At 41.2% G+C, this 20,369-nt stretch overlaps 1 protein-coding gene and 1 long non-coding RNA gene across 2 annotated transcripts in view; one reads left to right on the forward strand and one right to left on the reverse strand.

Annotated features, from left to right (window-relative positions):
- LOC142660333 (uncharacterized) overlaps window positions 1–20,369 on the forward strand; it is an 84,426-nt gene that overhangs the window by 11,631 nt on the left and 52,426 nt on the right. The gene's annotated exons all lie outside the window — the stretch shown is intronic.
- On the reverse strand, window positions 291–18,582 carry OSGIN1 (oxidative stress induced growth inhibitor 1). Its single transcript, XM_075836930.1, has 6 exons — window positions 18,506–18,582; window positions 6,993–7,086; window positions 5,114–5,250; window positions 4,361–4,552; window positions 4,028–4,119; window positions 291–1,568 (listed from the first exon to the last, which is right to left on the reverse strand). Exons 2-6 carry the CDS (start codon window positions 7,054–7,056, stop codon window positions 569–571), a joined length of 1,485 nt encoding a protein of 494 aa, XP_075693045.1. The 5' UTR covers window positions 7,057–7,086; window positions 18,506–18,582; the 3' UTR covers window positions 291–568.

Raw genomic sequence — 20,369 nt, forward strand, 5'->3', positions numbered from 1 at the left:
TCGTTGCCCTGTTTACACAGGGCAATGATTGGGAACATTCGTTCTGTGAAGGTTAGTTTGCCCAATAATTGGCCAGTACAAAAGGGCCCTAACAGTAGAAATATATTATACATACACATATTTTCCATTATCTCGAAGATTTAAAGGAACATTTATACATGCTGGCAAATTTGTTGTGTAGAGTGTCTGGGTAAAATACGATACATTTTTTAACAATATATTTAAGTATAAAAAGATTGTGATAGTCTCATGTATTAATTCATACATTGAACTATATACTATTTATAAAATCTCAATAGCAGAATATGGTTGTGTAATAGTAACAAACAGAAATTGTCAAGTTGCATTCTTTTACATAAATAAAAGTCTATACAAATGATAGCTTATAAAATGATGGAAACAGTCGACAGAAAATAGTATTTTCTCCTTAGCTGGAATGGTCTACAGATTTCATCTTTATTAAACAGTCGGCTAAGAGACATGCTTTCTTTTTTCATGAAAAAATATCCACGTGCCCGGTTGATGTTGCCGACCTGAACTGCAGCTCTTGAAAGTATCATGGAATGCATTATTGTATATCGTTAGGGGGCCTCTGAGATTTTAGGAGAGAACTGGCAACAGCCAATGCTCCTCCTTGAACAAATCGTACAAAATAGTCACCAGCTAGAGGTCCTACTGCATACAGTCCTTTCTGCTGAATACATTCGTATGTGAATGGATAAATATCAAAGGGATTCCTTTTAGAGTTGACTGGTTGCTCAGTATCCAGAGCCAGGTCCCTACCATTTTTAGGAAGAAAAGACAAGTTTGGATTGGAACCAATAAGAATAAGAACCATAGAGACGTTGAATGTTTTGTGTTGACCATGCTTGTCTCTGAAGGTGCATTTCTTGCGGTCATCAAAACACATAGCATGGTGTTCTGGAAGACTCATGTAGCCTTTGTAGGGTCCTCCTTTAAAGACTGATTGTTCTTTCATCATTTGGTGTACCTTATGGTACTCTGGGTACATGACATGTGGTAACTGGTTGAAGATGAGTGCCGGATCGTTCACTCGTCTTCGGAAAGCATGGATTATAGGGATGTTGTAATGATGCGCAAGCAGAATGGCATCTGCTGCAGTCAGTCCTGCCCCTATGATTAGCACCGGGTCAGAGTCTTGGCAAACTCGCTTTGATTTTAGTGCCTCCTCAAGGGCAGAGATCTGATGTGAGACAAATGGAAGGTTTTCTCCTTGGATACCCAGCCATGAAGGGCTGTCATTTGTGCCTGTAGCCAGTACGACATTTTCAGCATAGAGACAGAAGTTCTGCTTGGGACCTTGTTCATTTTTGATAAATCCATTGATTTGGAAGACGTTCTTGCCCTGGTTTTTATCTTCTTCATTCTCTGCATTATTCCAAATGATCTCATTCCCAAAAGTGTTAGTGTTTTCCATGTCGGTGATTTTTGTGACAGAGGTTACCACTGCACCAGATATAAAATTATCCTCTAGTCTTTTATTCTTTATGTAGTACTGGTAGTAATTCAGGATATCCCCTGCAGTGGACCTATCATTTCTGAGGTTCCTAAAAACAATAAAAGACAAAATTAATTATACGGCCAACATTCAGCAGAATTGAATAATTTATATTGCTGAAGAGAACACAAACTATGCCATTCATAGATTACAATCAGCTTATTATCATATAGACTTCGCATAATGTAGGCCTCACATCATTTTATTTTAAAGAACACTTCCATTACCTTGGTAACTGAAGATCAATGAGATGTTCAGGTCTTTTCAGCGAGATAGGGAATCACACCCCAAAGAAGCTCAATTTAAAAAGGTCTTTAACTGATGCCATCAAGTGATTTTTGTACTATACATTCATATTCTCTCATAACCTAACAAAAATGATGGGATGCTTTTAATAATTTTAATGCTGGTTCCTACCATTCCCAGATATATGTAGGTTTAGTCCCAGTTCTGGGTGTATGTGCAGTGTAGGGACCTACCTTATAGAGGGCGCCTGGTCGTGGCAGGTGGGCTCACACAATTTGAGCAAAATGTGCACCAAGAACCTCTATATTGCAAGTAGATTTAGCAGTAATGCATATTTATGCATTAGTGCTGGCAGTGGTCTGTCGCCATTTTCTTGACACACGGTCCAGAAGCATTGCAGGGTCCAAATATTTCTAGAATAAGACATGTGGCGTCTATAACAAGATACATCGCCACATGTGCTATTAGTTTAGCAGCGCTTACTATACATAAAGAACCTCTCAACTTGATATTATGCATGTTTCATTTGTGCTTCTATATTCTACTTCGTATTATTTTAAAAGGGGCTGGCCGAGGATAGAAAAATATAGCGGCTTTCTTCCAAAAACAGCACCACTCCTATTCATGGGCTGTGTCTGGTATTACAGCCAATTCCCATTCAAGTGAATAAGGCTTAGCTGCAATACCAGACACAACTAATAGACAAGAGTGATGCGATTTTGGGAAGAAAGCAAACTTTTTTTATAACGCATATAAACCCTTCAATATGATTTTGAAAATTATAACATGTAACCATCGAAGCTTCTTTGAGTGATATTAGATCCGGTTTGTTAAATCTGTACACCTGCTCAGTCGTCTTTTTGTTAATGTTTGAGCAGAAACGTGTTGGACGTCATGAGCTTAATTGTCACCAGACAGGACCCATTATTTTAAAATATCTATCAAATTTAAGTTCTACTCAGAGTGGGAAGGGGGAAAATAGATTCTATTGTGAACGTCGCAAGAAGCTTCATTGTCATTTTGGAAATAGTTGATTAGCCGAACATTAAAAACTTCAGAATTATTCCGAGTACATGAACCGTTAAAAGCTCTTTAATGTAGCAGGCTGCATAATATTTGATATAATTGTATGGGTGGCTGTGCAGGACATGGTTATAGTCATATGCAAGTTATGTGCAGTATGAATAACTGAGATAAATAGGGGTGATAAGAATTTCTGGAGGCTATGTGCTAATGTTACAGCAATTATCCGCTTCAGATGGTATCTGCTGTATTGTAAAGCGGAGCCTTTTGTAACTTTATCATCATGTTCACCCTTTAGATGTTTTCTGCTCCCTCCAGCCCAACAGATTAAAGATTACACCGGCCAACTATCCAGCAAACAATCATTCATATGAACGCTCATTCCCGATCATTAACCTGTGTAAACAGGGCAACGATCAGCAGATGAACAAGCAAACGCTTGTTCATCGGCAGATTGTATAATTTATGCAGTCATAAATACTATGTTGTCAGCAGCACATCTGTGTAAACCGGAAAACGTGCAGCCGACATGATGGAAATGTATGGGGACGAGCGATCGTAACGATTGCTCATCCCCATACATAACCAAGCATCGCTCCTTGTGATATGAGCACATAGAAAGTCACCATTTTGCAAAGGCTTAAGTAGGGTCTTCTTGGGATAGTACCAATGTAGTAATATTTTTCCAAGCAACCTCACAAGGCCAATTTATATATCATATAGGAATGTGTAAGGGACTATGGGAGTCAATTCACAATATTCCCCCATGAACGCCATTTACAAACAGTAGAGCCACCCTATTACTGGCTCTCTGCTCTGGCTATTAGACCTCCGCTATGACACCCATATGTCCTAATGGGGCATATGGAAAGGGACTGTCGTTGCGAGACTACCCGTTTAAGATATGGAGCCACAAAGCCAGTCCATTGGGAGCAACCAGTGATTTATGTTGGAATTATTGGTGGTATTTATGAAGACTGGCGTTTAATAAAACAGTCGTAATCTAAAGTGCACTTGAGTAAGATGCGGCTAATTGATTAAGAGGAACACGCCTCTTAATAAATTTGGTGCATCTCTGGCTATCCATGCACCAGAAAGTCAAATCTACACCAGCTTTATGTAGATTTCTTTTTGGGATGAATATTTATTTTACTTGAACGCAGTAACGGGCAACAAAAGAGTTTTCTTTTAACTTGGATTAGAAAAACTTTAGATGTCTGGATTGACTTTTGATCTCACCTTTTTTTCGTCCTCATCCAGTCTTTAAAAGATAAATCAGGGAGCCCCATCCAGTCCCCTCGGCTAAGAGTTATCATCGATCCCTCAATTGCCTGAAATACAAAGTTGTGATACTCGTTATATGTCTCAATGACCTTACGCCATATGTGGTCACAGTATATTGTATTAGTTTTAAAAAATTTTTATATGAATGTAAGCTATGCTAGATAAAGAATTAGAGTAGACACAGTAGATGTTGCTGACATTAAAGCCTTCACGTTCTGGTTATAATGGATGCCCCTCCCTTGCCTGGTACTAATTCTGGATATTAACTGGTTTTCCATGAATACATACATTCCATGCTCCACCAGGGGGGCCTCGACCAATCACCAGGTGAGGAATTGCTCTTTCGGGTTCTAGAGTCCAATGCAATACAGAATCCACATCGCCCAGAAAATCAGTGTCTGGCTTGAGCAATGTATCAAACAAAAGAGCAGCGGGGCTGTTGGAACGGCCTTCCAAACCCTCAGATAGATACTCTAGGTCCTGAAAAGGTAATAAAAAAAAATATATAATACATAAAATCACAATTGTCTAGAGAGCACAAGATGAACAAAGATGACTATCAAAGTGTAAACCTTTGGTGAATGCAAAAGATTGATCATCAATTGCTTAAAGGGGTTTTTCCAGATATTTTGGGCAGACCATCATTGTGTGACCATTAATTGGGGGTCCTATTCCCTATTGATCAACAGAACTATGGAGTTGCAATGCTTGCTGGGGAGCTAGACCCTTCACTGCAGTAACCAACAAAGTGATGCTCTTGTCCATACAGCTTGGTTTGGTACTGAAGCTCAGCTTCATTCTAGAGTGGTTTTGAATAAGACAGCAGAATTGTGAATGCAGCTCTGGAATGTAATACAGGCTTTAACTCAGAATCAGTACTAAACAAGTAAAGCAAAGAATGTAAAAATAAAAGTTAAGTAACTTTATAAATAAAGACTATATGTATACTGATAAATGGTGTTTGAAAAGGGGAGAATACAATACATACATAATATCAATATAACATAGTATTTACATGAGGACTACAAAAAAAATCCTAACCTGTTGAGTGATTGGAACATTGGGGAATTCTTCAAGTTTTCTTTGCAACAAGTGGTTTGGATGCATCTCTTTGTCTTTCACATATGGGGTATAACCAGACAGCAAATATGAGAGACAGATGCCGGATGGGCCATTACCTGGAAATAGAAAACATTCAAAATGGTTCTTAAAAGGTCACGCCATGAAGTAATCTACTTCAAATTATATTACCCAATGACACATATTGTGACCCTCTTCTGATAAAGCCCAAAAATGTAATATTGAAGTCTTCTGAGTGCCTGTAATAACAGTGGTCATGCCCATCTTAAAGTATCCACCCCTCAAACTATCGCAATAATTATTTCTATCATCAATTTGATTTTAATATCATAAAGTGTTGTCTGGTAAGACAACCCCATTTCCAGATGCCCCATTAGGGAGATAGGAGCCCAAAATACATTACCCACACGCCATTAAACAGAACATTGAGCTGCTACAAAGAGCCTGGCGCATCTGTGCATTACATGGGAAGCCCGTGTGCCTGTGCCTCACCAACAACGGATCACGGTGATCCCAGGAGCACTTAAATCCCTGACTAACTTATTAACTGGAAACTTTTCAGATAAAAAGAGTTTGTCTTATTAGGATCATTCTTTTAAAGGGGGTCTCCCACCACAAGAATGATGGCATATCACTAGAAGCAATGACTGATCGATGGTAGGTCTGAGAATCCCCCAATCTACCGGGGCTGCCTCAGTCGTATGTGTGCCCCTGGCTTACAATATACTTAAAAATGTAGTGAATTTCTTTATGTCTGATACATAAAATCTCCCCAGACGAATACTTTGAATTCAAGGGCATTTGTTACAAGCCACTCACTGCAGTAAATGTAAGTCTGATAAGTTTCTATGGTGCATTATTGACTATAGTAATAGAAATGCTTTCCCTGCTCTGTGGGAATATGTCACTAATGTAATGAATGTTTTTTCCCACTGAGATAGTTAAGGAGACCCTGCTAAATCCACAACAATAAAGTGTTACTACCCTATGGAGAACCTGCTGGGCAGCCTCTTCAGCTGGATTGGGCAAGGTCACTTATGTAATGAAATACAAGTTGTAGCTCGTCCTTGTGCGTCTATAAAGCAAGGATTTCACTAATTGAGCTGAATTGTAGGTCACTGGTGAATTGAATCAATCTGACGCACACATGGTCACAAATCCAGTATGCAAATGACATTATGGAGGTTTATGTGACGTGGGTACGGTGCCTGGTGTCAGCCATGGGCCTTTCAGAGCTGTGGCATCACCATGACGTTGGGACGCCACAGATTTCCTCTGACTGTCCTGCTCCAGCATCTGGCCTCCTCATCACTACATTCCTTTAAAGGGGAACTTCTCCTGCAATTCCTTACTAGGTTATCAGCCCTTGCGTTTGACCTGGCTTAATCTTTTTTCGACCTCTGGCCTAAATCTGACTTTGTCTCTGGATACGGATTACTTGACTGGACGTTGCCCACCTGTTACTGACCCTGATCTGTTTGACCACGAGACGTTACACACCTGCCATCTAACTATCTATTGGGGACTGCGACCTGGGAATCTTACCGGCAAAGTCAATGCCTCCTTGCGGGTGAAGAACGGGGAATTCCATAGACTCCGAATCCCAGGCTAGCTTGAACTCACTCAATAACGGTCTTAGTCATTCATTGTCTCTGTCCGCTGAATAATTTCTCCTGCACGGATGTCGATGAAATCTGTTCCCACTGTGCTACTCTGGGTCACTGTCCCTGGAACTTCACTAAAGTTCTTACTATGCTAGCAACAGACCGGCATCCAGCTAGGTTTATAGGCTTAGTCCAATATAAAGCGTTACACCTGCTTTTAGGAGCCAGAAACTTACCTATAACAAGCACTGGAAGCGGTGATCTTAAACTGGTGTGGTATTCTGCTAATTCTGTAGACATATTGGTCACTTATGAGTCCAATCCAAGGTTCTGTAATAAGAAGACATTGTGTTATTTGTAAAGATGCTTAAGTTTTGCTTCACATACATATAATATTTTATTTGTCTATCAAATGATCAATAGATATCCAGTAAGACATAGTAGCACTAATGGTTGGGGAGACCTCACCCTACACTATAAAAGGGGCCAAAGAATTAGGACTACCAGCTTTGGCCAAAATCACTTGTATATTCATGGGTATAGAAGATTCTATCATTGCAGTTTTTGCATGTTTCTATTGAATTGCTGGGGCTTACAGTATTTCTGATGACCCAAATATAAACGTCTCAAGCTTGAATTATAACTTGGAGTCACTTTATTTGGAAAAACATTCTAAAAGAAAAAAAAAAAAAAAATTTATATATATATATATATATATATATATATCTCATGTAGAAGTAGTAAAAATTACAATGTGGACTTTGGTTGTAACCGGTTTCTCGGTTCTCCGGCAGGTAGCCCATAGTAAGCTGCCCTGCCAGCGCCTACATTTCAAGTGAATCAAAGAAAACTGGCAAGTTCTTGGTGTATGATTGGCAGTGGGTGAAAAACTTTTGTCTTTTAGGAATAAAATCAAGATTTCATCTGTCAATGCCACTCACAGCCCTGCCCATCAATATACTGTACCTGCTTGTCATGCCACTTCCCCCGTAAGATTAATTATGATAACAGAAACCTTAGACAAATCGCTGTTTATGCCAACTACAAAATCATAATAGCACTCTTTAACCCATTTAATGTCAGTGATATGTTTCTATATAGTCCTATACGTTTTCAAAATCCAAAAAAGGGTTGGAGAAGGGACAGATACAATGGCTTACAATGTTCATGTTATTGGTTCAAGGTAGGTCTAGATCAAGTAACACAAATTTTCTCGGATCTTAAATGAAAATGTGTTACTTGTAAAAGGACTTCAGTATCGGTTATATGGACAGCGACTTCAGGGGCTCCCACTAGAAGCAGAGTCCCCGGCCAGAGCATCACAAGATCTCTGGCCGGGGACTCCTGTCCTGGGAAAGATGAAACGTCATTGTGACGTCAAAAGGACGGCCATTAAAGATGGACTGGAAGTGGATGAAAATTTGAAGACACACTGATGCAAAACGGCCATGAATAACTGACGTTTGATCAGTTTTTAATGGCCATTTTTGAGTTTTTCCTTATGGTCGTGTGAACGTAGCCTAAATGCTTACAATGCCAGTAGGCCCATTCTAATGTACTGATGACACACGAACCGTTTTTCAGGGCCCAATCACTGTTATGTGAATCTGGCCTTAGAGAACCTTTCACCTGCCCATACGTGTGCAGCATGTAACAGGCAGGGCTTTACAGACACCATCTCACTTGAAATAATTTTTTCTAACTTCCTCCGTTATTTACATATCGGCGAACATTATATTTGGTGCCCGATATGTAAATAAGCCCCTTATTTCAAGCGAGACAGTGTTAACCTGTTTTCCGGGGAACAGGCTAACAGAAGTTAAATCCGTTAGGTATATATTTTTCCAATTGTATTTCTGATTAAAAAAGAAAAAAGTATTTGTAGAGGTTAAAAGTTACCTACAATTATTATAGTAAGGAATATTAAACAGTTTGTATAAAGAAAATGTATTCAATTATGTCTTGGTATTTTTTTCTATTTAACAGTAATAAGAAAATAGAGATTCAAAAATCGAAATTTGCCCATAGGGTTGAAAAAAAATTAATTATATATAGATTCAATTTGGACAAAAATTGCCCAGCCGTACCCAGAGCCCCTGTTTCAGAACACCCGAGAGGGGAGCATTTAAGCCTTCACTACCCTGAACCACCAGAATGGAAGTTTTATTTGGGCACAGAATGGTACCTCTCCTAGCAGGTCTGTTTCAGTAAATACTTGTATTCCCTATGAAATAACAATTCTGGAAAATTTAGAACTGTGTGGTTCCTTTTATTCCTCCTGGAAATTTATGAATATATTGACAATTGGGTGTCACCATATCAAATATCTTCATGAAGAGGATAGCTTATTACAGGCCAGCTATACTAAATTCTGCTCTATTGGAATACCCACCTAATATAATCAGAATGTTGAAGTTTGAGAAGCTCGTCATATTCCCCAGAATACAGTTTTTCTAATTGGAGCCTTCTGCAACATCCTATAGGGGTTTGTCTTAAGGGTTTAACCGTTTTTGCACAGACTGTAAGCATCTCAGTCGCCTGCCTCTTGTGATAAGAGACCTCCCTTCACCTATGGTGAAAGTTTGGTCAATTCTAGGAATCCACTTTCTGGGCTGATAAGTTAAGCTAGAGTTACATGTAAAGCTTCTCTAGCCAGTAATGGGTCATACAAAAAAAAAAAAAAAAAAGTGTGCTCCTTAATTTATGGTTTAGATATAGTATTTATGACAGGGTTGAGTCATTAGGTCATAAAGATAAAATTACCTATATGGTCATTAACACTCCCCTCCTCCCCTTCGTAATTTACGATACATAAATTAATGTTTAACAAAGGGAAAAAACCAAAACACAATTAATAACTAACCCACGCTCAATGCAGTAAAATCGATAATGCACTTGGCTGGCCTTACTACATGATTACACAACTGTATATAGAACGCACTCATTTATTACTGGGATAGTCACTACTTTTATCCAGTCACTTAGATTTCTACATATCAGCGTTCTGCTATCTTAGTGGCCTTGAGTAAAACTAAGTCATTTTTGTATATGGTCATAAAGGAATAAACATATACATTAATACAGTAGTCCATGCCAGACTACTCAAAAGTTTGTGGTCCACAGCTTTCCCAAAATTTCAATTTTGTCTGGCAATTAAGCACAGATATGTGAAAAAGGGAGGTCTACTCATAAGAAACTGATTGCCTACCCTCAGGAAGGCCATTAAGGGGTTTTCCACCTTCTGACAACCGATGGCCTAACCACCGGATAGGTCATCAGTACATGATCTGTGGAGGTCCGACATCCGGACCCCGCACCGATTAGCTGGGTCCGTGCACCAGACGTACATGCTGGGAGCAGTTGGCTCTGTCCACGGACTAGCGGCCAAGCTGCAGTACTGCAGCTCTGCTCCTATTCAAGCAAATAGGAGCAGACCTGCAGCACGGCCGCTATACATTGTACGGAGCCAACTGCTTTCAGCTCCGTATATAGCATTATGTGCGATAACATCCTATGCCTGCAGCCCGCCGAAGTGGCTGATCGGCACAGGGTCTGGGTATTGGACCCGCACCAATTTGGATCCGGTGGATAGGTCATCAGAAGGTGGAAAACCCCATTTAATATCCGATTGGTGGGGATCCAACTCTCGGCACCCCTATCAATCAGCTGTTTTGGTAGGGTACGGCGCTTGTAGGTGTGCTGCTTCCACTTCATTCTGCAGTGAAGTGAATAGGAGAAAGCTGTAATAATGTTAACCGCCGCTACAAGTGTCAGCGATTCACAGTATAAGCAGATAAGGAATGAAGGGGAAGCAGACCTCGTACGAGTGCTGCGGCCCCTTCAAAACAGCTAATCAGCGGGAGTGTTGGAGCCCACCGATCAGAGATAGACGGCCTATCCTGAAGAAAGGCATCAATTTCTTATGACTGGACAACCCCTCATTAATTTCTGCCCATGTAAAACTATCTTAATGCTACATTTAAAACTCAGCAATGCTCTGCAGATCCCGGCAGTGTTAGCTGCCTTACAACCACTCGTCCCCATGCATTTTCATCTTGTGGGCAGCACATCACAGATGTGCTGTCGACTAGCGCTCAGTTTTTTTTTTGCTCGTTCATCGGTGGATCTTTGCCCTGTTTACACAGGGAAATGATAGAGAACGAGCGTTCGGATAAACGCTCATACACCTAATCATTGGCACGTGTAAAAGGGCCTTTAAGACATGAATGGTGAACCTACATGAATATAGTAGAGAATTGCATAAATAGTAAATCCTTCATTTGAGAATTGCACGCTTTAAAAAGGAAGTACATGGCCTTTGCCTGTCCCGCGTGTAGGAACGTTTAAGGCCAGATTCACACGAGCGTGTGCGTTTTGCATGCGCAAAAGGTACTTAACAGCTCTGTGTGTCATCCTCGTATTTTCGCGCAGCCGCCATCATTATGACACTCCGTTTGGATGTTTGTAAACAGAAAAGCACGTGGTGCTTTTCTGTTTTCATTCATAGTTTGACAGCTGTTGCTCGAATCACGCGCATCCTACGGAAGTGCTTCCGTGTGGTGCGCGTGATTTTAACGCACCCATTGACTTCAATGGGTGCGTGATGCGCAAAATACGCACAAAGAACGGACATGTCGTGAGTTTTACGCTGCGGACTCACGCTGCGTAAAAATCACACACCTGTCTGCACGGCCCCATAGACTTATAGGTCCGTGCGAGACGCGTGAAAATGACGCGCGTTGCACGGACTTATATAACGTTTGTCTGAATAAGCCCTAAGGGACATACAGTTTATCTGTAAGACACATTTCCCAGATCACATGTTCTTCTGCTTACAGAAAGCTACATTCAGCAATTTAACAGCTGACTTGAGAGACCAGTTTTTTTGTACGACAGCAAACCCGCATTTCCTGTTTATGTCAGTCACAGATCCTATGCTTTGCAGTCTCATGCATTCTTACTGGTAAAATACAGCGGTCATATTGGTCTGTGTAAGGCCTTATTCACACGAAAGGGTCAGTGTCAAAAAACGGACACGTTTGTCATGCGTTGTAGTTCCGTGTGGCATCAGTTGTTGTCTGTTTATGTACACGTCTATTTTTACTCTTGATTTCTTATGAACTTGTGCGAGAATCATGGATGTGCGTCCGTGCCCTGTCCGTGATTTTCCCGCACCCATTGACTTAAATGGGTGCATGATGTGCAAAGAACGCACAAGAATAGGACATGCAGTGAGTTTCACGCAACGGAAACACGCTGCGTGAAAAACTGCATGTCTGAATAGCCCCTAACAAATTTAACTAAGGGAAATTTCTAGGTAAAAAAAATATTATACATGGATGCAAGTAGCCTTCTCATAAGGATACATTAGCAAAAAAAAAAACCCCACCCAATTCTACTGCCTAGTGTAGATCTTCAAGGTGGTTAAAGTGTAGCTAAACGTTTGCAAACTTCTGACCCGTCATAGTGACATGTCAGAAGTTTAGATTGGTTGGGGTCCGAGCACTGAGACCCCCACCAATCGCTGGAACGGATCAGCTGAAGTGCTCGTGTGATCGCTCAGCCGCTTCGTGTCTGTTCGGCTTTTTACGGCTATAAATGTATTGGAGTACGGACTTAATAGAAAGTCTATGAGCCCGTACTCCAATACATTGGCTTTCTGGAAAACACCAAACAGAAACTAAGCGTCTGAGCGCTCACACGGGCGCTTCAGCTGCTTCATTCTAGCGATTGGTGGGGGTCTCCGTGCTCAGACCTCCACCAATCCAAACTTCTGACAAGTCACTATGACATGTCAGAAGTTTGTCAAACGTTTAGCTACACTTTAAAGTAATGTAGCCTGGATCACACTATACCACATACAGAAGAGGAGTCAGGATTAAAAGGCATGTCCAGGTGGAGTTGTCCTTTAAGAAAGGCCTCTTACGTTTCCCTTCCATATGACTAGACATATACTCTGTGAAATGCAGGGGTCTACCTTTTTTCACTTAAATACAGCTTTAAATCTCACGTGACTCAGACCCAGTGTGTGACAAGTAGACCGAGATTCCACTGAACAAGGGGCACCGGTTTGTCTGATTTGCATAGGCAACAGAAACAACTTTGGACGTCATCCAGTGCATAAGAGAAGATTTCATAGGTGAACGCCAGCAATCTAAATAGGATTTGTCCCATCCTCCATTATTTAATAGGGGGAGGAAAGTTTGACAGCTACTCATTAAACCTGTGCAGTTGCGTTGGACTGTTACATAATGAGGAACATTATTCTAGTATCTGCCAAACTTGTACAAATTGTACTTCAGTAAACTTATTGGAATCCTTCAAGGAACGACATTGCTCTGTAGAATGCCAGAGGTGGGGTTTTAATACAATCTCATAACTTACACCCTCTACTGTATGGTTAAGCTCTTAAAAACAAGAATGTTTGAAGTTTTTCCCGGTTTTATGTAAATAAAGCTTAAAGGAGGTTTCCCCACTAAATACATGTATGACATTTTGTAAGAGACCTGGATCCCCACAGTGAATTCCATTATTATATTTGTAGAATTGGGTAACAGACAATATGGCCTGCCAGGGCTGTAGTAAGGTTTGGTGGAGACCCCAGGGTAACACATTTGGTTGGGGACCCTTCCCCAGATTTCTGTTTGGTTACGAGCGGTGATCAATGATAACAGCATGTCGATCACGCTCGTTTGCTTAATTTACATGGAGCAATGATCAGAAATATGGAGACGAACGATCAGTGATATGATAGTTCTTTTAAGAATCTGGGAATCTAGGGTGGCAACCCACCTGGGAACCGTTAATACGATTGTTCATCCTCATATTTTGCATCTTGGCGGCAGCATATCCCCAGCTTACACAGGGAGATCTGCTACCAACAAAAACATTTTTCTGGCAGCATAAACGACGCGATCAGCCGACATAGGAGCAAGTCGTCAGCTAATCGCACTGGACGATGATCAGGAACGAGCGTTTATACCAGCTCATCATCTGACCATGTATTTGCCCAGGCCTCAAGGGTCAATGCACACGATGCGTAATATGTGCGGTTTTGCCCAGTGTATTTGCGTGCAGAAAAACCGCCGCGTAATACAGTACAAGCATATTCAATGAGACTCCAGGAAATCTCATGTACACGCTGCAGTATTTTTCCGCACATAAATTGACTTGCGGTGCGAAGTTTAAAATCTGCAGCATGTTAATTTATCTTGCGTTTCCGCTTGCGAATTGTATCTGCCTAGTGCTGGCAAAAAAATAAATAAGTACCAATACCCGTAGAATAAAAAGGAGCCGAAAAACGCATAGAATAATGCACGATCACGTGTGGTTTTTACCTGCACATTGCTGCGGTTTTGGTGCATATTTTTTGCAGCAAAATATGCATGTAGCCCAAGACGCTAAGTGATGGGTAATCTCCATGATAAATATATAAATATCATGTGACTACGGCGGTTATTACTTTTTGGTAGTTAAGTTATAAACTTGACATGGTTTTTATAGATTGGCATTATCAGCCCTGCGTCACTTTTATACCACCCTCCTCCTGGATCCCTCCACTGTTCGGTCTCGTATTAATCATTACCCAGCACGCAGACCACACCCAGCCACGTGACTGTGCTGGCACATGTTCTATAGTACAACCGAGAGTTTGTAAATAAAGACTACGTGTAGGAGCACAGCCCCCTGTTAATACACAGTCTCGTGTATGGTTTGTGAGAAGCAAATGATTGTACATCACATACAGTATGTGAGAGATAAAGTACGTAGCTCGACCCCCCCCCCTCCCAAGTAGAAATAAATAACCGAGCTGCGAAATAGTGGGGCAGAGGTGCTCGGTCTGTATCAATACATGCTACCAGTTCTTTTGGGCTCATGGCTAGTTTTAAGGGGTAGCAAACTGGGTATTAGTACAGAGCCCCAAGGGCTTAACCCCAGAATCAACCTGAGAGTGGAGCAAGTAAACCCTCACTGCCCTGAACCACCAGAATAAAAATTTTATTTGGGCATTGAATTGTATCTCTCCTAGCATGCCTCTTTAGTAAATACTTGTATTGCCTATGAAATAATGCTGGAATATTTTTCTTGAGCCCTGTTCTGTGTGGCTCCTCTGTTATTCCTCCTGGAAATGTAGACATAAATAGACCACTATTACCATCAGAAAAGATGCTCCAGAATTGTTATTTTTATAAAGAATGCTCATAATTACTTTATAAATACCACCAAACTCCACAGCTCTAAATAAACACCTATCCAGGCCCCTAAAGCAAAACATTAATGCGGTGTTCACATCAGCGTTTGGTTTCGGTTGATGGGTAACGTCAGAGGAACCCATCAACAGAAACCATAGCTTCCGTTTGCATTACCATTAATTTCAATGGTAACTCTTGCGTTGAACGGTTTCCATTTTTTGGGCGGAATCCACAGCGTAGTCGACATAAGGTTTCTTTTTTTTGGCAGAAACCATATGGAACGGAGACAAACGGAAACCATTAGAAACGGAAGAGCTACCATTGAAATCAATGGCAATGAAAACGTAAGCCATGGTTTCAGTTTGCCTTTCCGTTGATGGGTTCCTCCGACGGAAACCAAACAAGCCCTTAAATAATGTAACACATGAATTTAGTACAGGTTGCACTACTACACTTTCACATAAAGACTATATTTTTACAAGAAATAGGTGAAATGTAAAGCCAAGAAGGACACACCGGAGGGAGGTAGGTGTGTGTATATATATATATATATATATATATATATATATATATATATATACATACATACATATACACACACACACATATATTAGGGATAACCTTAGTAACAGTGACTCTGCAGAAAGTTTATGGAGTTACGTCTCAAGATCTCTGCCAGCTCACACCTCATCACAGGTTTATACTATGCAGGTCACACCTGGGGACAATATGAAGCAGCTATTTTAGGCGAATAAATGCCATTAGTATGTATATTACACAAGATAAAGTTATCTACACGAAGGTTGCGTTTGTCCCCTACGCATGTTTTTTTCTTCCTGTTGAGTGTACAAGAGATCCATTATATATTCCCATTTGTACAGATATGTCCACCCCCAACTGATATCTATATATTAAATGCCTTCATTTGGTCTTCTCTTATGCAAATGACTGGTCTGAAGTTGTGGTGATAGATTAACTGTGTGATATGTCACCACATTACGGCATGCGCCTGTTATGTCGGATGACGCTGCTGTCATGTGTACTTGGTGCTCATTTTATTAGTGAGATACTGTGCAGTCCCTTATATGATCACTGTAATATGTACCAGAGCATCAATGCTGCCTAAATAGTCTGAACATCGCAGACTAGAGAGGTGTGACTGACACACACACACACACTGATAGGGTCAATGCACAAGACACATTTTACGTGCAGTTTCGCGTGCGGCAAAACCGCAGCGTAGTACAGTACCAGCATTCCAGGGAATCTCATGTTCACGATGCAGTATTTTTAGGGTGTGTATTTTTGAAACAGCAGCATGTCAAATTACCCCACATGCGAATTCTATCCCTGTAGTTATACGGAAATACGCAGCGAAACCCACAGCATGAAAATGCAGCGATTTCCATGGCAAAATGTAAAAATCACAATGAAAAACACATTTAAAAAACACCCCTTCGGGTGCGCTTTTTTTGTTGAGTATTTTCCGCAATGTGTGCATGTAGCCATAGACTGACTGCTGCCAAGCTAAATGTTTCCTTTCCAGACAGTTCGCTGCACTGACCTGAACAGGGGAATGATCTGAGGCAATGTGGTTACTAGGGTATACACCGCACAACAGCTACAGCTTTTATACGTGGTTGTCAGGCACCGTGTCCCTAGCAACCAGTCTGTCTCAGCTTACTCAGGTCTTCACCTCTAGACTGAATTTGCAGTGAGCAGAGAAGGCACAGGAATAATATGCAGAATACAAATGACATGTTTCTCTGTCTCCATGGAAGTTACAGAAAGAGGCGATCAGGCAGCACTTGGCTTTTTTCGTAACGCCTCTAGACTAATGGAGAGGACCTCTTCATTGATGCATATGGGGACAGCAGCTGCACAGACCAAGCGATTTTTTACATTTTGCATTCGACGCATTCCAAGAGCTACAACGAATATTTTTCTGCTGACAAAGCAGCGGTAGTTTTTGCAGGAGGAGTTGTATTTATTTTTTTATATGAACAGTACATATAATTTCTTGATTAACTTTTATTTCAAAAAAACTCCGGCAATGTATTTTGTGTTTTTTTTTCACACTGTGGTTTAAAAATCGTATTTTATCATCTTTTCTACAGGTGGGTACGAATGGGACATTACCCTAACTATTTTCTATTTTTTTTGCCTGTTAGGACCCCAGCTGAAACCCATTGGCACTCCACGAAAGCATTGAGGGGGGACACCGATGGGCAGGTGAAGGGAGCCCCCTCCCTCTGTCAAACTGCAGTTGCTATTGACCTAGGACTCTAATCAAGCCAATCAGGTACACAATCCCCACCACAGGTAGAGACAGAGGCGGGGAGTTAGTGGGGGGTCGAAGAAGGACGCTCCGGAACCGTTGTCCCTACGAGGACCGGGCAGTCACCTATTCACGACGCAATCTAAAGTGGCATTTTCTATTAGGACGTATATAGGCAGCGCTGTGACGGGAAGGCGGTAAATCAGAGTTTGACATTCTGTAGCACAACAGTTGCATTCTATAGGAATACACGGAGCGGTGCAACAACTTGCAGCCATCAGGCTACTTTAACTAAACTGTTGCACGCACAAAACATCAAGACACAGGATGAAAAAGTCGCATGCAGGCAGCATTGCTATCACGTGACAGTGTGTGGCAGCCCCATAACCTGGGATAGACAGACTTCAGCCGTTTGATTCCAATACAAGTGAAACAGGACCAAGCAATCGCGCAACTGTTAAGCTGCTTTGCCCATTCACCTCCAGGGGAGCGCAACACAAACTGGGAAAAGTTGCGTGACCCCAATAAGCCGATCCTGGCTCGTATCATGCAACTGAAGTGGTTGTCTAGCCCGGGCCATCTATAATACATATATTGTAAAGTGATAACAGTTTGAGCCTTCAATCCACTGAACACTGTTGGCAAAATGTAGAAAAATATGTGCAAGAGATAAGTGGAGCAGTTACCCATAGCAACCAATCACACCTCTTAGAAACCCATAGCAACTATTCAGGCCTCTTAGAAAAAATTAGACTTGCAATCTGATTGGTTGCTATGGGCAACTGCCATTCTCTTGCACTAGTTTTAATAAATCTCACCCCGTGTACCCCACAATTTTATCAGTATAGCAAAGCAAATGACCCACAAACAGTGGAAAGTAATTTTACCTCTGTATTACCAGAGACATTGGATGGAAATATTGCTGGTTTAAAAGAGCACATGGTATTTACATATGTATCATGACCCTATAGCAGACTAGATCAGTGATCTCCAACCTGTGGGTCTACAGCGGTCGCAAAACTGCAACTCCCAGCATGCCCTGACAGCAAGGCATGCTGGGAGATATAGTTCCACAACAGATGAGCCACATGTGCTGTATCACTAGGCAATCTGGACATTCACACAGCTGCAGTCCCAACTTAGGGACGGTATTTAATACAAGTTAAAACACTCCTTGTGCACTTTTACTTCAGCCATATTTATATAGTTGTAAAGTCTCTTTAATAATTTTATGGCAACGTAAAGTAAGATCAGATTTCATCCTCTGCAAGTTTCTTACCAGTAAGAGATGACAGCACTGAGGCAGCCAGTCCTGTGATCCTAGCGATTGCCCAGATCTCTCCATGTGCAGCAAGCCTCTTGTCTGCTATATATAGCTGGTAACAGGTAGTTAGATGATGTAGGGGCGGGGCCTGGAATGTAGGGGGCGGTCCTACACATTTCATGCTATAAGCATGAGTCAGCATGGCTCAGTTTACTGATCTTATGAATGGGCTCAGGCTTAGTCACATAACCGGCATGACAGTGATGAGGCTGGGAGACATGGAGAGGGCAGGGCGAGAGGCCCAACCAACCAGGACAGAACAATCTGGAAAAGAACAGGCTCATACAGATCAAGCGTACATTTTTTTAGCATGTCGGATAAGGGTGTTCTGCAGAAGGAAGTTTACGGAATTTTCAGAAACTTGAGGAACTGATACCGTATCACACATTGCAGATGCAGCAGAGCTGAGTGGGTCATTTGCTTTGCTTTCGTTGTGTGATCGCGCGGTGTTATCTGTGGTCTTACACAGGACTGCAGGTAAATGTACTTCACTTTCAGAAAGTTATCACAATGTACAAACAATGGAATCCCAAAGTGAAAGGAGACAACCACAATAAGATACAATAGTGTTTATTTCAATATTGCTGTTGTCATGAAGCAGAGAAATTAACCCCTTTCATCCGCAGCCAATTTTCAGTTTTTCATTTTTGCTTCTTCCTCCCCGCCTCCCAAAAGCCATAACTATTTTTATTTTTCCATCAATATAGCGCAGGGAGGGTGTTGGGGCGATGGGCTGTTGGAGGGAGCTGACACCCTCTTTCTAACGGCTTGGATAACCGCAGCATTTAAGTAGTTAAACGGACAGAATCAAAGTCATATTTGATTCCGCCCGTTGCAATGAAGTATCGGCTATAAAATACACCCAACACCTGCGCTCAGCATTGAGCGCGCTTAGCCCATTCCATACGTTCCCTTGTCGGCTGTCACGTACATGTACGTGACATGTCGTTAAGGGGTTAATATGGATATTTGTTAATACGGATAGCTTAAGGGGTTGTCCGGTTTCTGCAAATTAATGTGTTTGTTTTTTAATTAAAAGTTATACAATTTTCCAATATTCTGTCTGTTTTAATTATTCACGGTTTTCAAGATCTCTGCTTGTTGTCATTCAGTAGGAGCATTCATTGTTTACTTCTATTGGATATAATTCTGTCCACGGTCATGTGATGGACACACAGGTGCACGGTTCGTTAGAAGACACAGCTCTGATACACATACTGTAACTGTAACGAGCCGTGCATCTGTGTGTCCAGCACATGACCGTGGACAGAATTATATCCAATAGAAGTAAACAATGAATGTTCCTACTAAATAACAACAAGCAGAGATCTTGAAAACTATGAGGTATTAAAACAGAAAGAATATTGGAAAATTGTATAACTTTTAATTGTACAAAAAAAAATAACGTTAATTTGCTGACACTGGACAACCCCGTTAAGCTATCCGTATTTACAGATATCCAGATTAATGTCCCTCCTTCATGACTGATGCAGTTTCGTATTCCAGCCTCCACAATACTGAAATAATCACTATTGTATCTTATGGGCTTCAACACAGCAACGTTTCTCCTTTCACTTTGGGATCGCTTTGTATGTACATTGTGATAAATACTTTTCCTCGATGTTTACTGATATTCTCCCAGTGACAGATATTCAGGGCAACAGTAAGGCTATGTTCACACGCTTAACAAAAAACGTCTGAAAATACGGAGCTGTTTTCAAGGGAAAACAGCCTCCTGATTTTCAGCCATTTTTTAAGCTCTTTAATGGAGCTGTTTATCTATTGAGTCAATTAAAAACGGCTCCAAAAACTGCTCAAG

The sequence above is a fragment of the Rhinoderma darwinii genome, chromosome 9 (genome assembly GCF_050947455.1).
Source record: "Rhinoderma darwinii isolate aRhiDar2 chromosome 9, aRhiDar2.hap1, whole genome shotgun sequence".
NCBI lineage: Eukaryota > Metazoa > Chordata > Amphibia > Anura > Rhinodermatidae > Rhinoderma > Rhinoderma darwinii.

Excerpts from the sequence above, each read along its gene's own strand:
- OSGIN1 (XM_075836930.1), bottom strand. The coding sequence starts at position 7,056 with ATGTCTACAGAATTAGCAGAATACCACACCAGTTTAAGATCACCGCTT. Across the intron at positions 5,251-6,992 it reads GCTTCCAGTGCTTGTTATAG|GTAATGGCCCATCCGGCATC; the intron begins GTAAGTTTCTGG and ends TTCTATTTCCAG. Across the intron at positions 4,553-5,113 it reads ATGTTCCAATCACTCAACAG|GACCTAGAGTATCTATCTGA; the intron begins GTTAGGATTTTT and ends TTACCTTTTCAG.